General features: G+C 35.4%; 1 protein-coding gene across 1 annotated transcript in view; it reads left to right on the top strand.

Moving 5' to 3' along the window:
• Poxn (paired box pox-neuro) overlaps positions 1–15,665 on the top strand; it is a 71,394-nt gene that overhangs the window by 13,179 nt on the left and 42,550 nt on the right. The window contains exon 2 of the mRNA XM_074180967.1: positions 9,831–9,863. Coding sequence (XP_074037068.1) covers positions 9,851–9,863 — 13 coding nt within the window. The 5' untranslated portion in view covers positions 9,831–9,850. The remainder of the gene's footprint in view (positions 1–9,830; positions 9,864–15,665) is intronic.

Raw genomic sequence — 15,665 nt, 5'->3', positions numbered from 1 at the left:
AATTATAGTAGTTCATATTGTTATACATTTTAATTTTTTCTTAAATAATCTATTTGTTACCTTACTTCGGAATTGTATTAAGTTTATAACTTCCTTTTAATCCACTGTATTGCATCAAGTACTGCATAGCACTGTACTACTTATATCTGAATTGGGCTTGCCTGTGTATGTACATAAATAAATAAATTTGTACGCATTCGACGAGGGAAACCAAGCTATGTTTCTATCATTTATGATTAAGACACCTTGTGATGAAATATGCCTTTTGGATGACACTCAAAACCTATCTATATACAAGCTTGGTTCATTCATTGATTTCGATATCATGATTAGTTTCACATTCACGAATTTTAGAATGAAGCAATACGTTTTCTCTATGCATCATTATATGCAAAGATCTACATACTCTCTGGATACAAATCCTATTGGGCCTATCTGGAACTATAGAAGACGTGTGACGATCCGCGAAAGACCATTAATCACAACGAATGAAGAAAAGTGTATAGAGAATGAGCATGTAAAGATGAGAACAGGATGGTTTTGAGTGTCATCCGAAAGCTATATAACATTACAGGGTGTCTCAAACCTAGATGTTTAAAACATTGCTTTGTTTTTTTCTAGAAAATATGTATAACTCGGGCCTCATCAGAAAATATGTTCGATATGCATAAATGTGGGATAGAGTTTCTCCCATTTATTGAAAAAATCACCAAAATCAGGCTTGAAATAAAAAAAATATTCAAGATCAAAATTGATTATGATGGTCATTCTACTCAGATTGAGTGTCAGTATAACTACCACCATGGTGTCCCTATTTTTAACTCATATACATTCAAATTGTCGGCATATTATTTCCAGAAACTCAATTTTGAGTCTCAAAATTGACTGAATCAAAGTAGACCAGAGTAAATAAGTAGAAAATATCTATGTTGGTATAGAAATGAAATTGAATCCTTCACCATTCAAATGACTCAGCATCGATTCCAAATGTAAAAATCTCCTGTAGGTTAGGTTAGGTCAACAGTGTGTGGATCTATTCGACCCTCCACTGCAACCCGCAGGGGTTTATCGTGACTTACACCTATTCACACTCGACCAAATGAATCCAGCTTTTAAACGAAGCCGATTAGTTTGTATGTTGGGTGGTCTTTCAGGTCAGATGGTAAGAATACGGCTCTGCAAAACTGAAAACTTGATTCGGTTCCCAACGGTGCTCTGCTGTTCCATCATTTTCCAAACAGAGGCGACACACACTTGTCTTCCGACAGTCCGAGTCTCTGCAAATGATAATTCAAATGACGGTGACCTGTGAGAAGGCATGTTAGACATCGTAGTTCATTCCTACTGTAGTCCAACAACTGTTGGTATCAAGATTCGAAGGGTGGATAAATGCCATAAAGTAAACCAATCCTGGAAGATTCTGCCAGAAGTCCATGAATTTTTTTGCCATCCAGGTGTTTAAGGTTTAATTGGCAAAGCCTAAAGCGATGCTAATAACAAGTTCTGGTCCGATGAAACTGCTTGCATCACCCTCCTTTGCAAGGAAGTCAGCAGTCTCATTGCCTTCCAGGCCGGTATGGCCAGGAATCCAGACCAGAGACAATCTGTTGAGTCTTTTTATCGAGGAGAGTCGTTTTTGTCAATTTGCTACCAATTTAGACGTTGATCAGTAGGAGCCAAAAGCTTCCAACGCCGCTTGACTATCCGAGAATATTGTATGTGTATGAAGTTGGATTCTTCCAATCTCTCCGCACACAATTCAATAGCGTAAAATTCCGCTTCAAATACATAGGTGCCTGGGCAGGTTGATATCTCTGTCCTGGGTCTGCGACTGAAAACACCTACTACAGAACCAGAAGGTACAAAAAAAAGTTATTAAGGATCAATTTTGGACAATTGGAACAAATAAGACGAGGCAACTGTGTGAAGCAGCCTCTAAACGAATCTCGGTACGATTTTTCCAGAGTTTTCTCTAAAAAATATTTCAATAAAATTAGACTGATACAGATTTGATGAGGATGTATTCCAAGATAGTTATGGGACGCGAACCCGGAAGAAAATCTGAAGACAATAATTTTTACAAACTCTCAAAATCAAAACAGCTTTTTCAAATCACAAAGGAGGAAAAAAATGTTTCAGTCTAGGTTAGCGCAACGTCTATATTTGGATTAGACATGGAATACGTGGTTATAAAATTTCTGAGTATCATCTAACCCTAATTTCAAATAGCCCTTTTGTAGGGTGCGGGGTGTTAACACAAGTATTTTTCCTTATTTTCCACTGGAAAATTATATATCATCAATCTGAAATAAAAAGGTTTACTTCAAATACACCCATCCTTTGGGAATCGAATCATCACCTAGAAGTCTGGTAACTACCATTGTGAAAATGCCAACTCAATCGACTATTTCTTAGAGGATACATCAACAAACCTCTCTTTGAAAATTTGTGAAGTCGAGGAAGATTAATCTTCCTCTTGAAGATGATCAATTGGTGTCGGGGTTTTAAAATAACGGTTTGGTGTTGGGATAGAACTTCAGTACTACACCAAAGGTGGTAGTTATGAACACACCAAATGAAATTTAATCGCTGAAATTGATGGTAGTCAGGGAATCAAAGGGTCAAATTAGTTCTCATTAGTACCTACATATTGAGGAATCGGCCACTAGGAATGTAATCAACTTAGGAGTCTGATTGGAGGCAAAGTATATTGAATGTTACAAAATATGCTTTTCCTAAACCAATGATATTTAAAGATGCCTTCAGTTTTTTCAACCTTTCTACATCTGAAACGGTTCTAAATGATATCCTGTCACGATTTTCTACCATCAAAAACGTACAGACATATGACAAGAATCTTGCGGCGTAACTAACTTCATAACGATACCAGAAACCAGTTATGTTGTTCCTTTAATGCAATTATTTCCAGGATCCTTGTCTTAATTAAATGGATTTTAGAAAATAAATTGGAATTAATGCAGTCGGCTGTATTTCATATTTATCCGAAATCGAAATGTCTGTCATCGGATGATCGAGGCGGAGATATTCCTTATGATTATATATATACGAAGCTAATCAAATATCAATCAAAACAGAAAATCTCCGTATAGAGCTACTACCTGTTCGACGAAGACGTCACATAAATAATTCAATTATTGAAATATCAGTCGACGAATCCCTACCAGTGGTAGAACAGACGGGATATAGATTTAGTCTAAAAGACGGGGTTCAGTGTCCATGAACCATGAAATCACGTTTTTTTTTTCACTTTTCAATAGATCCATTATACGTCACTACTTACTTATTTGTATAACTGATCAATAATGTTAACTGGAATCTACTTTGTTCATCAGGAAACATCGAGGTGGAAGTAATCTTTCCTCAGTTATTTCTTTATGAACAAAAGAAAGAGACTATAGAACGAAAAATAGTCTGAGCAAATTTATTAAAAACAATAAAGACAAAACTTCGGTGTCGGATAGATCAGGAGTATATAAGCTGACTTGTGGCTCTTGCCCAAAACTGTATATTGGCCAAACATGGAAAATATTTTCCCAAAGAATTAAAGAGCATAGAAGTAGTTTTGTGAATAGAAAGACCAATTCCACATTTGCAAACCACCTTTTAGCAGAAGAATATGAGTTCAATCATGAATACGATGTGTTACATTTAGGAGAAAAGAGTTCGAAACTCAATCTTCTAGAATGTTTAGAAATCAATAGATTCATGACATAAGCTCAGGTAATTTAATTCATTGCAAACTTAGGTTAAAATCAGGTACTTGAAATTAAGGTACTTCTAATTGTGAAACTAGATATATTAAGCATTGAATATGTAAAATATAGTGAGTTAAGACACGCCCAAAGAAGCTTTGCAAAACACGTGTAGCGTTTTTGTAAAATTGTTTACTGAAAATCTCACAGTGAAGTGTTTTTTAAATACGTTGAATAGAAAAAATCAAAAGAGAAGACTTGCAGTTGTAACAAAAAATAGACAAAGTAACCGAAAAAATGAATATATCAATATATGAACAAATCATGTTTGGTTGAAATTCATACTTCTGAACATTATTTTTTGTGTTTAAGGAAATCAAATATTTTTTTTTGTATAGTAACAGTAAAAATATCATTATAAAATTTGTTAAGTAAGTGTGAGCAGAAAAAAAATTTGTTTTTGTTGAAGTCAGGTAATATAAAAACAGATATTTTACAAAAGTGGACGAATTGAAAAAAACTGTCGTAGTGCTGGCCCGGAAAGTAGTTTTGTTAATAGATAGTTTTCTGACAACTAATTTTAACTCCTACATAATTATGATAACTGAAGGAGAATGATGTTAGTTGTAATGAAAGTTTGGTTTGCATTTGCAGATTCAAAATATGCAAAATATGAGAATAATAATTCTGAATTGGTGATCCTATGTCAAATATCTTGAGGAAAACACTTGATCTTTGGCACCCTTGATTCTTCATAATTCAAAAATATCCAACATGTATACAAAATTGTATCAATATCATTTCTAGTGTCGAGATTTTTTCAAAAAAGACGCTTTTAACACCAGAGTTTCTATGCATCGTTCATTTAATAATTGTTGCTGAGAAAAAGCTGTATTTATTTGTTAAAATGATTGTTTTTGTCAAACTCAAAAAGTCAAAATTACGTAAAGTTCTGAAATCCCAGAAGGAATATCAAAGTAGCCTAAAACGTAACAGAAAACTTGATACCAAAGACGTCAATAATTGAGAATCTGACAAATAATTAAACTAGATGAATGAAAACTGCTTGTAACATAATAACGCATACGAGCTGCTTGGGTACTTTGTTGATCTAACTGAAATGTGGCAAATGGAATTGCAAATGAAACTTCAACGGTAGATAAAAACATTTACATCGCAAATTACTATCAACATTGGCTGCACGCAATCTGTCACCAAATCCTTCCAGTTCTATGTCAATTCGACCAAATAGTGTATTAAAATAATAGATACTTCTATTTCATTATAATTTCATTGATAAAACTTAATGAGAAATCATTTAGAAACTGTCATTGTCCTTATTCTCATATACGGGAATAAATCCACCATTATATAGTTGCAAGCCATGGAAACCCAATGATGAATTAGTCTGAAATAAAATTATTTTTGTCGGGACTGGTGATGGATGAATTATCATTTAGACGTATTCAACGATAAAATTTATTCACACAATACACAATAACAAAGAAACACGAAAAATAGGAAAGTACCACTCGGTTCTCGAGTGTTCGATTTGGATTTTGCAATTATTTCACACTGAAATAAATTTTAAGTTTTTGGGAAAATTTTCGTTTGTTGGGTATTGGTGACAGATCACAAACCCTTACATGTTGAATTTCCCCCAAATATTTTTGAATATATTTAGAAATTCCCCAGATAGATCCAAAATATATGTTTTGAATATATGTATAGATATCACTATTATATGATATTTCAACCAAAATGTGCTACTGGAATTGTTTCAAAGGATTACATCGAGTGAAATGTTTTCATAGTTCATTTCATATAATGTACAAATAATATGAATGTTCTGTTACAATCCTTTTATAATGTCTAACTTCCCGTCCCTCGATAAGTTATAATTCTGCAAGCCCTGTATATTGCCAACGTTTATTGATACTTGATGATAATTCCGTCATCTACACCACTGCCCTTGAAGCTACTGGGTGGCTTCATTACGATACGGTAATCCTTATTATCCTAACCACTTTAATGGTATGTTCGACTATTGGTTCCCAGAAATAAATTATCAAAATTATTAATAATTAAACAGGCACCACGCTGTGATCCACCGGTGTTGATGTCCCGAATTCTCTGGTGTTTATGCTCTACGGTACTAGAGATTTATGGTGTACGAGAATAATAAAAAGTTATTTCGTTAGCTCTACTAACGTTTTTAATTGGTATGATTTGCAGTATTTCTACTGGATATATTTAAAAAAATTGAATCATGGGTTAATATTGACATCCATTTAGCTGAAGCAAAAAAGAGCCTATTCAACACTTTTCTTCCGTTATTAGAGCACTAAGTGGGTTATCCACTTCTCCAGGAGACTGCTTATTCTCTTCCAGAAACGTGATTCAAAACAATCACTTTTCCAAATTAGCAGAACTGCAATAATCTTCTCGACGCGGGTTTCACCAATCATATTGGCATCTTCAGGAGATGAAATAAACATTACCAGGTTAGGTTAGGTTAAGTTAGCTTAGGTCCAAAGTGAGTGGGTCTATTCGACCCTCCACCGCAACTCGCAAGAATTTATTGTGGCTCATACCTATTCACACTCGACCAAATAAACTCAGCTTCTTAACGAAGCCGATTAGTTTGTATTGTGAATGGTCTTTCAGGTCAGATGGTAAAAGTACGGTTCTGCCGAACTCTAAAAACCTGATTCGGTGCCCAGCGGGGCAGGCACAAATAATCATTTTCCAAACAGAGGCGACACAAACTGTCTTTCGACAGTCCGAGTCTCTGCATATGATGATTCAAATGACAGTGACCTGTAAGAAGGCCTGTTAGACATTGTATTTCATCCCTACTGTAGTCCAACAACTGTTTGGTATTAAGCTTCGAAGGGTTAATAATAGCTTTGGAGTATGCCCGTTTTGGAATATTCTGCCATGAGTCTATAAATCTTCTTGCCATCCAGGTGTTCAATCTTTTTTTGGCAAAGCCTGAAGCGATGCCAATGACAGGTTCTGGTCCGATGAAGCTGCTTGCAGCACGTTTTTTTTGCAAGGGTATCAGCAACCTCATTGCCTTCCAAGCCAGTATGGCCAGGAATCTAGGCCAGAGATAATCTGTTAAGTCTTCCTATCGAGGAAAGTCGTTTTTGGCAATTTGCTACCAATTTAGACGTTGCTCAGTAGGAACCAAGAGCTTCCAACTCCGCTTGACTCACCGAGAATATTTTTATCGACTTGTGCATGAGGTTGGATTCTTCCAATATCTACACACACAATTCAATACATTTTGACGCCACACCAAGCGGTGGCAACCGGGCCTGTAGTTGGAGATTATGTTTCGCTGCCATCATCGCGTCGCCAACACTCCCTAGTTGCCGAGAGTCGATTGATGTGACGTCAACAAGGGGAAGATAAAGAGTAAACATTCAGATTTTTTGCAAATATACTATTGAAACATAAACTTTCAAATAATGAAATAAAAAAAATTATTGAATGAACCCATTCAATAGCGTAAATTTCCGCTTGAAATACAGTCGCATGAGTTCCTAGGTTGATATCTCTGTCCTGGGTCTGCGACTGAAAACACCTGCTCCAGAACCGGAAGGTGTTTTTGATCCACCTGTTAACCAACAACTTTCTGCTCTTAGTATTTCCTTCTCCCGGAGGATCCAGTCCTCTCTACTAGGGAACAGTACTTCATAAGGCAGTTCGTAGTTGACAGTTGGAGGCATAAAGTCAGAGGTCATTTCCAGAATGCTGTGACTTCTAGTGTCAACCAACAGTCTGTTGCATTCTGCATTGAATTGATTTGTGCAATTGGCAATGTGCATAAGTCTGTATGCAGTCCATCTTGCCTCTCTCTCCAGAAAAATGTGGAGAGGAGGTAGATCTAGAAGGATCTCCATGGTCGCTAACGGTGTGGTAATGATGGCACCTCTGATATCCAGACAAGCCTGTCTCTGTAAGCCAGAGAGCTTCGCCTGGGCCGTTTTCTGTAGAGCCTTCGGCCACCAAGGAATTGCATCATAAATGATCATTGATCTGACAATCTCACATAAAACTAATGGATTTGTTTGAGACCTAAACACCAAGTTTTACCACAAATCCTTCGATATGTCCATAGAGACAGTTTGGCATCCAAGTGAGCGTGAGTGTCTAGATATTTCACCTCCGTTCCAAATGGAATCTGTTTAAAAATATGTTTTTCCGTTAATCAGCTGTCGCCCCCATACGAACGACAACTCTCAGAAGTTGAGAAACTTGTGCGAGCTGAGGATTAACGAGGTCTTATCTTTCAACGTGTGATTCCTAACCTCATCATTGAGGGAAAGTGGCGTTAGATCGTCCAATGTTCCTGGTGAAGGGGATTATCACAGTTTGGCTGGTGTTGACAGACATCTGCTCCCTTAGGCATCAACTGGGAACAACGTCCATCGTGCTTTGGAGAATATTACGAGCTAACCTTTCCGACGTGAACCTTGCCAAGATGACAAGGTCTTCTGCATGAGCTTGCAGATCTACTTTTCTTCTGTCGAGGGCATCAAGACTATCTATTAGGGGCGACCACAGAAGGGGAGAGAAAAAAAACTATAATATATCCATCCAACAATCAAAGCAACCCAAAGAAAGATAGATGCGTGATCAAAACATGATCACCACGTACATTTACATCTATTGAATAAAATAAACAATCCTTCTTACACTGGCCAATCATATTTAACTGCAAGCGGCTGGCGGAATTTCTTATTTCAGGTATATCGCTACAGTGTTGAAGTGGTCAGTTATGTTTCGACGCAAGTGGTGTGTACATATACGGTATTTCGAAATTTAAAATTTTTGAAATGTCAAGTACTGATACGGCTAAAGAAACTGCTAATTTATGTCCCTACACTCCACCAAAAAAAGACCAAAAAAACTGCACCTCAAAATCAATGAAAAAAAATAATTATGAACATTTGCAAAACCAAAGTGAAGCAAATCCTTTGTTGTCCTCTGATGAAATCGTGAGAAAAGTAGGAAACATTGGTGGTGTCTCCTTCAAGTGTCTTTGGAGTTATGAGAGAATATAAATAAAAGCATTTTTTTTCGGCTCCAAAACCATATTTCTCACGGAAGAAAATTATTGATAGGGTAGACGATTCTTATTTGAACGCTATTAGAAAGAAAGTACATAATGTTTTTCGAAACGAAATACCAACAATAGATTCAGTTCTGATAGTTGTAAACGATGAACCTGATCCACCAAATTTCAAAAGGTCGACATTCCAGAAATTATAAAAAAAGGTTTCAAATTTAAATAAAGGGGAAGAAATAGTTTGATAGATACTCCAGAAACTAAAAATAGTAATGTGGAGACACGGCAATATTTAATGAAAATAAGAACCTACAGAAGAGAGAATAGAAAAATCAATTACCTAGATGAAACGTGGTTAAACGCAGATAACACTAGGTCCAAAATTTGAGTTGATGAATCAATAACTTTTTCAAACACAAGTCTTTTTAGATAGCCTCTCAACTGGCTTGAAAAACCCTTCAGGTTAGAATACTATCGTTACACTCTCAACAAACCGCGTATGTTCGTGAATAAGATAACTTTCTAGTGTTACGTGATGTTATTCGTATAAAAAGAAACGTATCTCCTGTTTCAACTCAAACAAAATAAATTCATTTTCAGGAAAAGGCAATTGGTTGATAGTATGTCGCCTAAAAAGTGAAATCGGTTTTGTCCCCGACGGCTTGTGAGCCTTTGTTAACCAAGTTAGTAACATCAGGAGATGACTCTTAGGCTAAGTTCGGTTTTTACGAATGCAAATTAACCAGAAATATCACCAGATAGCAAAACTGTAAAAATATACAACTGTAAAGTATACAGTCCACAACCAGATAATGTTTCAGTAAGACGATAACGAGTAATATTTGAAAACTGAACTGAGTTTATTTAATAAGTTGAATTTGGTGTCTCTAAATAAAAGGATTCTATCAATAAAATGGAACTTTGTTTAAACTCATAACCGTAATAATGAACAAAAGGGTTCATACCACAAGGATTTGTAATCACTATTCTAATTTCCACAATAATCACTAATTACTAAATTGTTTGTTTTTTTACAGGGCGAACGGGTCAACCAAAAATGCCACACACTGGTGAGTAGTTCTGAAAATTAATAAAAAATCCTCATCATTCCGTCAAAAAAATATTTAATCTTCTTTAGTTCGGACTTGTATTGTCTGATATTATATAAAATGATTTGAAATTCCTGAAAGAACTAAAAAAGAAGAAATTAAAAATTTGTAATTTCTTCAGACAATGGAAGTCCGAACTGATGAAGTTCATCATGAAACATTGTCAATCACATTCAAGAATAATTTTGTTTATGCAATAAATGAAATAACAAAAATGCAAGCTCAATATTTCAGCTTCTACGTGACATACGATATGAACAGAAATAGGTATGAAAGTTTTTTCTACAAATATGGGTCCTCTTGTAGAAAATAACATTAGCTCAAATTAAAAGGGTATATTTTTAGGAGATATTAATTTTCGGGAAAGAAAGGTTTTGACTTTCTACTTCTCCATCTTCATACAAAAAATGTATGAATCTTCCAAAGAAAGAAGAGGCCTTTTTCTTTCAGTCTGTTTCTGAAATTTAGTTTTTTACATGATCTACACATCTTTGCATAGAGTTAATTTTCGAAAAAAAAAATGCTTTTTTTTCCTTTGGAAGATTCTCACATATTTGTATCAAGATAGAGAAGTAGAAAACCAAAACCTTCTTTTCCCCATATCATTAGTCTTATGTATATTACTGGAGTTTTTTTCCAACACCTAACCGTTATTTTAACACGTGTGATCCACACCAAGTTATCGAAACACGTATCGAGATGTTAAAATAACGGTTTGGTGTTGGTATAACACTCTAGTAATATTCATGACTACACCAAAGGTTCCAAACAGTCCATCACAAGTACATTATTCTTCTGTGAAAATATCATTTGAATTGACATTCATTGAATCATCCCAATAATCTCATAAAGAACCCGATACAAAAAAGTCCATTGGAAATAAGTCCGGTGATCTTGATGGCCAATAATATTCCCAATCTCGTTCTAAAATTTTGCCTCTGATATACAGTTTTACTTCTACTGTTTGGTGGATCGGTATCCCGTCAGGCTGATACCAAAAATTGTGTCAAACATCTAGAGTCTGATTATCCAAAACTTCATCATAAGACTTCTGTACATGTCTGCGTTATTCTGTCCAATCATTTGGTTAACTGATAAACCACAGCACACATTTGTTTCGAATGAATGTTGGTCGGGACATTCCATTACAGAATTTGGATTATTGTTGGACCACCACTGGGTGGTTGGGAACTAACTGTTCAGTTTGACGTGTAAGTTGCCTCGTCTGTCCATAAAATCTTGTAGTGAAATTTGATATCATTTTTTTTCTCACCTTGGAACCAAAATTACCGAAGTCTCTGTTTGTTTGAGTATAGTACTCAAACACCAAACAAACATTGAGTTCAACTTCTTCATTGTACCTAATTGGATTATGTGATTTCTTGAGACGATTGTACACAGAACCAATTTCTTTGAATGTTGTCAATATCCTTTACACGGTACCATGGTAAATATTTTTTCCTTAATGCTGGTGATTCAAAATAGAAGCAACATCTCCATTTTATCTTGTGTGGATACCATACACGTTACATGAAACTCATTTGTGAATTATAAATGTATGAAAATCTATACACCAAATAACTCGATTTACCGAAGGCAATAATTTGATTGTTTGGGAAAGAAAGTTTTTGGGTTTCTACTACTCCATCTTGATACAAAAAATGTGGGAATTTTCCAAAAAAAGAAAGGAAGTAATCAATAATTTGACAAAATTTAAAATTTTTTGGAATGGGAAATTTGTATTACGATTCGATCAATTGTACGAGTATTCTTCTTCCCGAGATGTTGTATGGTCTCGTTTTGTTTAAATTCACAAAATTATACAGGGTGTATCTGAGATGATGTTGTTAATTTCAGGTGGTAATTGCTTGTCATATTTTATGAAGTAAGTTCATATGAACGTGTGTCCAAATAACGGAGTGTCGAAGTTTTACTATATTTGTTCGTTAGCAGTAGCAAGGCGCAAATAAGAATACGGATACTAAATTTTTCATGGAAACTAGCTGATATAATCAGAATTGAACTCACAACAACACAAACTGAAGTACTTCAATAACATCAGTCAATTTCCTAACTACTGCAAAATATACCGGGTGTCAACGAATCTATTAGACAAGTCATAACTTCTAGACTATTAGGTGTATCAAAACGAGATTTGGTACAGATAAATGGTATGTGGAGAGGAGAGTTTTCACATATTTTTCACTTTCCGGTCACTTCCGGTTTCAGCGGAAATGGCTCCGGTTCTGAATTTTTAAATGGAACACCCTGTATATTGTAACATTTTTGGATTTCTGAGACAATTCTGGATCAGAAACTGACATTTCCGGAAGTTTTTCAGCCTTCTTGATTTTTTCAGAGTCACTTTTAAAATTGCATCTAGGTGGCCATGATCGGACGTAAACTAATCTATGGACCTCAGGTGATATCAGAAAATTGCAATAGCGGAGTTTTAGTGACTAGTGTGTTGAATATGAATGAGACAAGTTTACAAAATAACATTTTCGTGTCTAACTATTATTTTTCAAATGGCGACCATTTTTTGACAAGCACTTTCCGAAAAAAGGATTTTTTGACAAATCTAACGATACTAATTTATTTGCGATTGGATTACAAATAAGAACATAAATTAAATATTACTGAGGAAAATAATCGATACAAATTCATTTACTTTTGTCAAGGGTGCCATGGATAGGAATGATGCATAATATTTTGCGGTTATTTCCATCAAGTCCACTTTGGAGAACAAAACGCTCACCTAGGTTATGACAGTGACATAAGCTTTATGAGCAGAAAGTAGAAGTTTCTCTTGATTTTCGTTAATTTTAGTTTAATTTTTCGTCGAAATAATGTATACTCAAAGTGAAAAAGTGGATATGTTGTTATTGTTTGGAGAATGCCACAGAAATTCAAGGAAAGCTGCTGAGTTGTATGCTCAGAGATATCCCAATCGGCAACACCCATCTCATCAGTATTTTCCCTATGTTGAGAGTCGTTTTAGGCAAGAGGGAAATCGAGACGCAGAACAGAGGTTTGTCATAAATGAGGAGACTGAGATTAACGTTCTTGCTATGGTAGAAGTTGACAAAACGGTTTCTTTAAGAGAAATTAGTAGAGAAATGCAGATAAGTCACGGATATCGAGCATTTAAATATCAGTTACATCAACATTTGTATGCTGACGACGGCAATAGAAGAGTAGTATTTTGTGATTGGTTGCTTCAAAATCATAGAGTTAACCCAAATTTTATCAACTTCATTCTATTTTCCGACGAATCACGGTTTACAAATAATGGCATGTTTAATAAGCAGAATTGTCGGTACTGGGCCCAACAAAATCAACATGCAATGAGAGAGGGCAATTTTCAAGAAAGGTTTGGCGTCAATGTCTGGGCTGGTATCGTTGGAAACAGAATAATTGGTCCAATATTGTTTCAAGGTCAGTTAACAGGGGTTAGATACTTGGGTTTTCTTCAAAATGAAATCGAGGATCATCTTAATGATATGCCTTTAGAAGTTTTACGGCAAATTTACTTCCAGCAAGATGGAGCACCACCCCATAATAGCAGAGACGTACTTGATTTTTTAATAGAGCATTTTAATAATAGAGTTATTGCAACCAACGGTCCAGTACGGTGGCCTGCCCGCTCACCGGATCTGACTGTGTTAGATTTCTTCATTTGGGAATATGTAAAAGAAAGGGTCTACTATGCAACAGCCCCAGCCACTCTCGAAATCTTAGAAGAAAGGATTCAACAGGCATTTAGAAGTATATCGCCTCAAATGTTACAAAACGTGTTGAGAGAAACAATTGAACGAGCTGAAATGTGTCTTGAACAAGGAGGGATGCACTTTGAAAATTTACTATAGTGGAATTTTCAAGAACTTAGGATATTGCAGAAAATCTGAAATTATTAGTTAAATTTGTTAAATTTGTTGATCCAATCGCAAATAAATTAGTAACGTTAGATTCGTCAAAAAATCCTTTTTTCGGAAATTGCTTGTCAAAAAATGGTCGCCATTTGAAAAATAATAGTTAGACACGAAAATGTTATTTTGTAAACTTGTCTCATTCATATTCAACACACTAGTCACTAAAACTCCGCTATTGCAATTTTCTGATATCACCTGAGGTCCATAGATTAGTTTACGTCCGATCATGGCCACCCAGATGCAATTTTAAAAGTGACTCTGAAAAAATCAAGTAGGCTGAAAAACTTCCGGAAATGTCAGTTTCTGATCCAGAATTGTCTCAGAAATCCAAAAATGTTACAATATACAGGGTGTTCCATTTAAAAATTCAGAACCGGAGCCATTTCCGCTGAAACCGGAAGTGACCGGAAAGTGAAAAATATGTGAAAACATTCCTCTCCACATACCATTCAACTATACCAAATCTCATTTCAATTCTCCTAATAGTCTAGAAATTATGACTTGTCTAATAGATTCGTTGACACCCGGTATACTGATTGATCAAAGACCGAGTATGGGGTGGGCTGTGCATTTCTTGTAGGTGGACACCTCCATCCATATATTTAAGTACTTGTCTTGACTTGATGTATTATTTATTCAAAAATGGTCTAATAAACCGAAACCGGTCGTAACAAATAACAAACTTGGTAGAAATCAGACAAAAGTTATTGTCTTTATTATATATGAAATTAAAATCATGAATCGAAAAATTTAAAAAAAAGTGGAAATAAGTCGAATTGCCAGAATGTGGTAAAATACTGGCCAACTTTTTATGTCGTTTATCGAAATTTTAAATAATAACCTGATTTTTTGAGGGATTTCGAATTAGCCAAATTCAGAATAGCATATAACAAAAAAAGAAACTGTTTCTTTAATTCTTTCCCAAGTACTTTACTACGCAATCAAAATTTGTATTAATCTGTCTTTTTACCTATTGCATGTTGCATAATGTGTGACACTGTAGGTTTGAAAAATTACAACAAGTTTCTGGATAACATTGCGAATTCACTGAGTTCTTGCATTTCAACTTCTGAATTAGTATTCAAACCTCATATTAGCGAAATATTCTGGAGCGAGTAAATTTGAACATCATATTTGTCTCCCATCGCAGAAAACTTCGTGATAGTGAACAAGAATTTGGACTCCCCCGCTAAAGATGAACTGAAGATAATATCCCTCTTCCACTCATGAGATTCAGCAACTTCTACTCGTAGCTAATCATTATTATATCAACGTACTACACGCTGAAAAAAATTACAACATCAAATACCGTACCACCGTTCCTATCTTCGTTAATAATCTTTTCGACTACTATTTATTTTTCCCGAATGCATGTAACCGAACAGAAATCTGTCGTCATTTTTGGTCTCGGTATGCCTTCATAATTGGACGTACATTGTCGATAAATATTAATGAAATTCCCGACCGCCGAGGCACGCAGGAATGAATGGTTCGCTTTCGAAAAGCTGCTTGCCTTGTCTTCTACTGCGGAGAGTCGGACAGAGTGCATCCTCGCATTAATTGCTGCAAAAAATATGTGGGTAAACACGGACACGATATTTGTTCGGCGCATAGTGGCATAGTGGTACACATTTTCATTCAACAGAGAATGGTCTCGAAATAACAAATGAAGTATATTTATTCGCTTAAAAAACTGACCATAATCAGTATAGGACTCGTCCCATGGTGTAGGTCCCAGGGGACCTTCTATCGTATGTCACCCATATTCTCCGTGATGACTTTTTTAACCATTTCTAGCTCCTCTGCCATTTTCTTGGCTATATCTTTGAGT

Source organism: Leptinotarsa decemlineata, unplaced genomic scaffold (assembly GCF_025532065.1).
Source record: "Leptinotarsa decemlineata unplaced genomic scaffold, Ldec_3_MD MMD2_tig00026307_RagTag_RagTag, whole genome shotgun sequence".
Taxonomy (NCBI): Eukaryota; Metazoa; Arthropoda; class Insecta; order Coleoptera; family Chrysomelidae; genus Leptinotarsa; species Leptinotarsa decemlineata.
The sequence above is the reverse complement of the archived record's forward strand: the minus strand, read 5'-3'. Positions and strand labels throughout refer to the sequence as shown.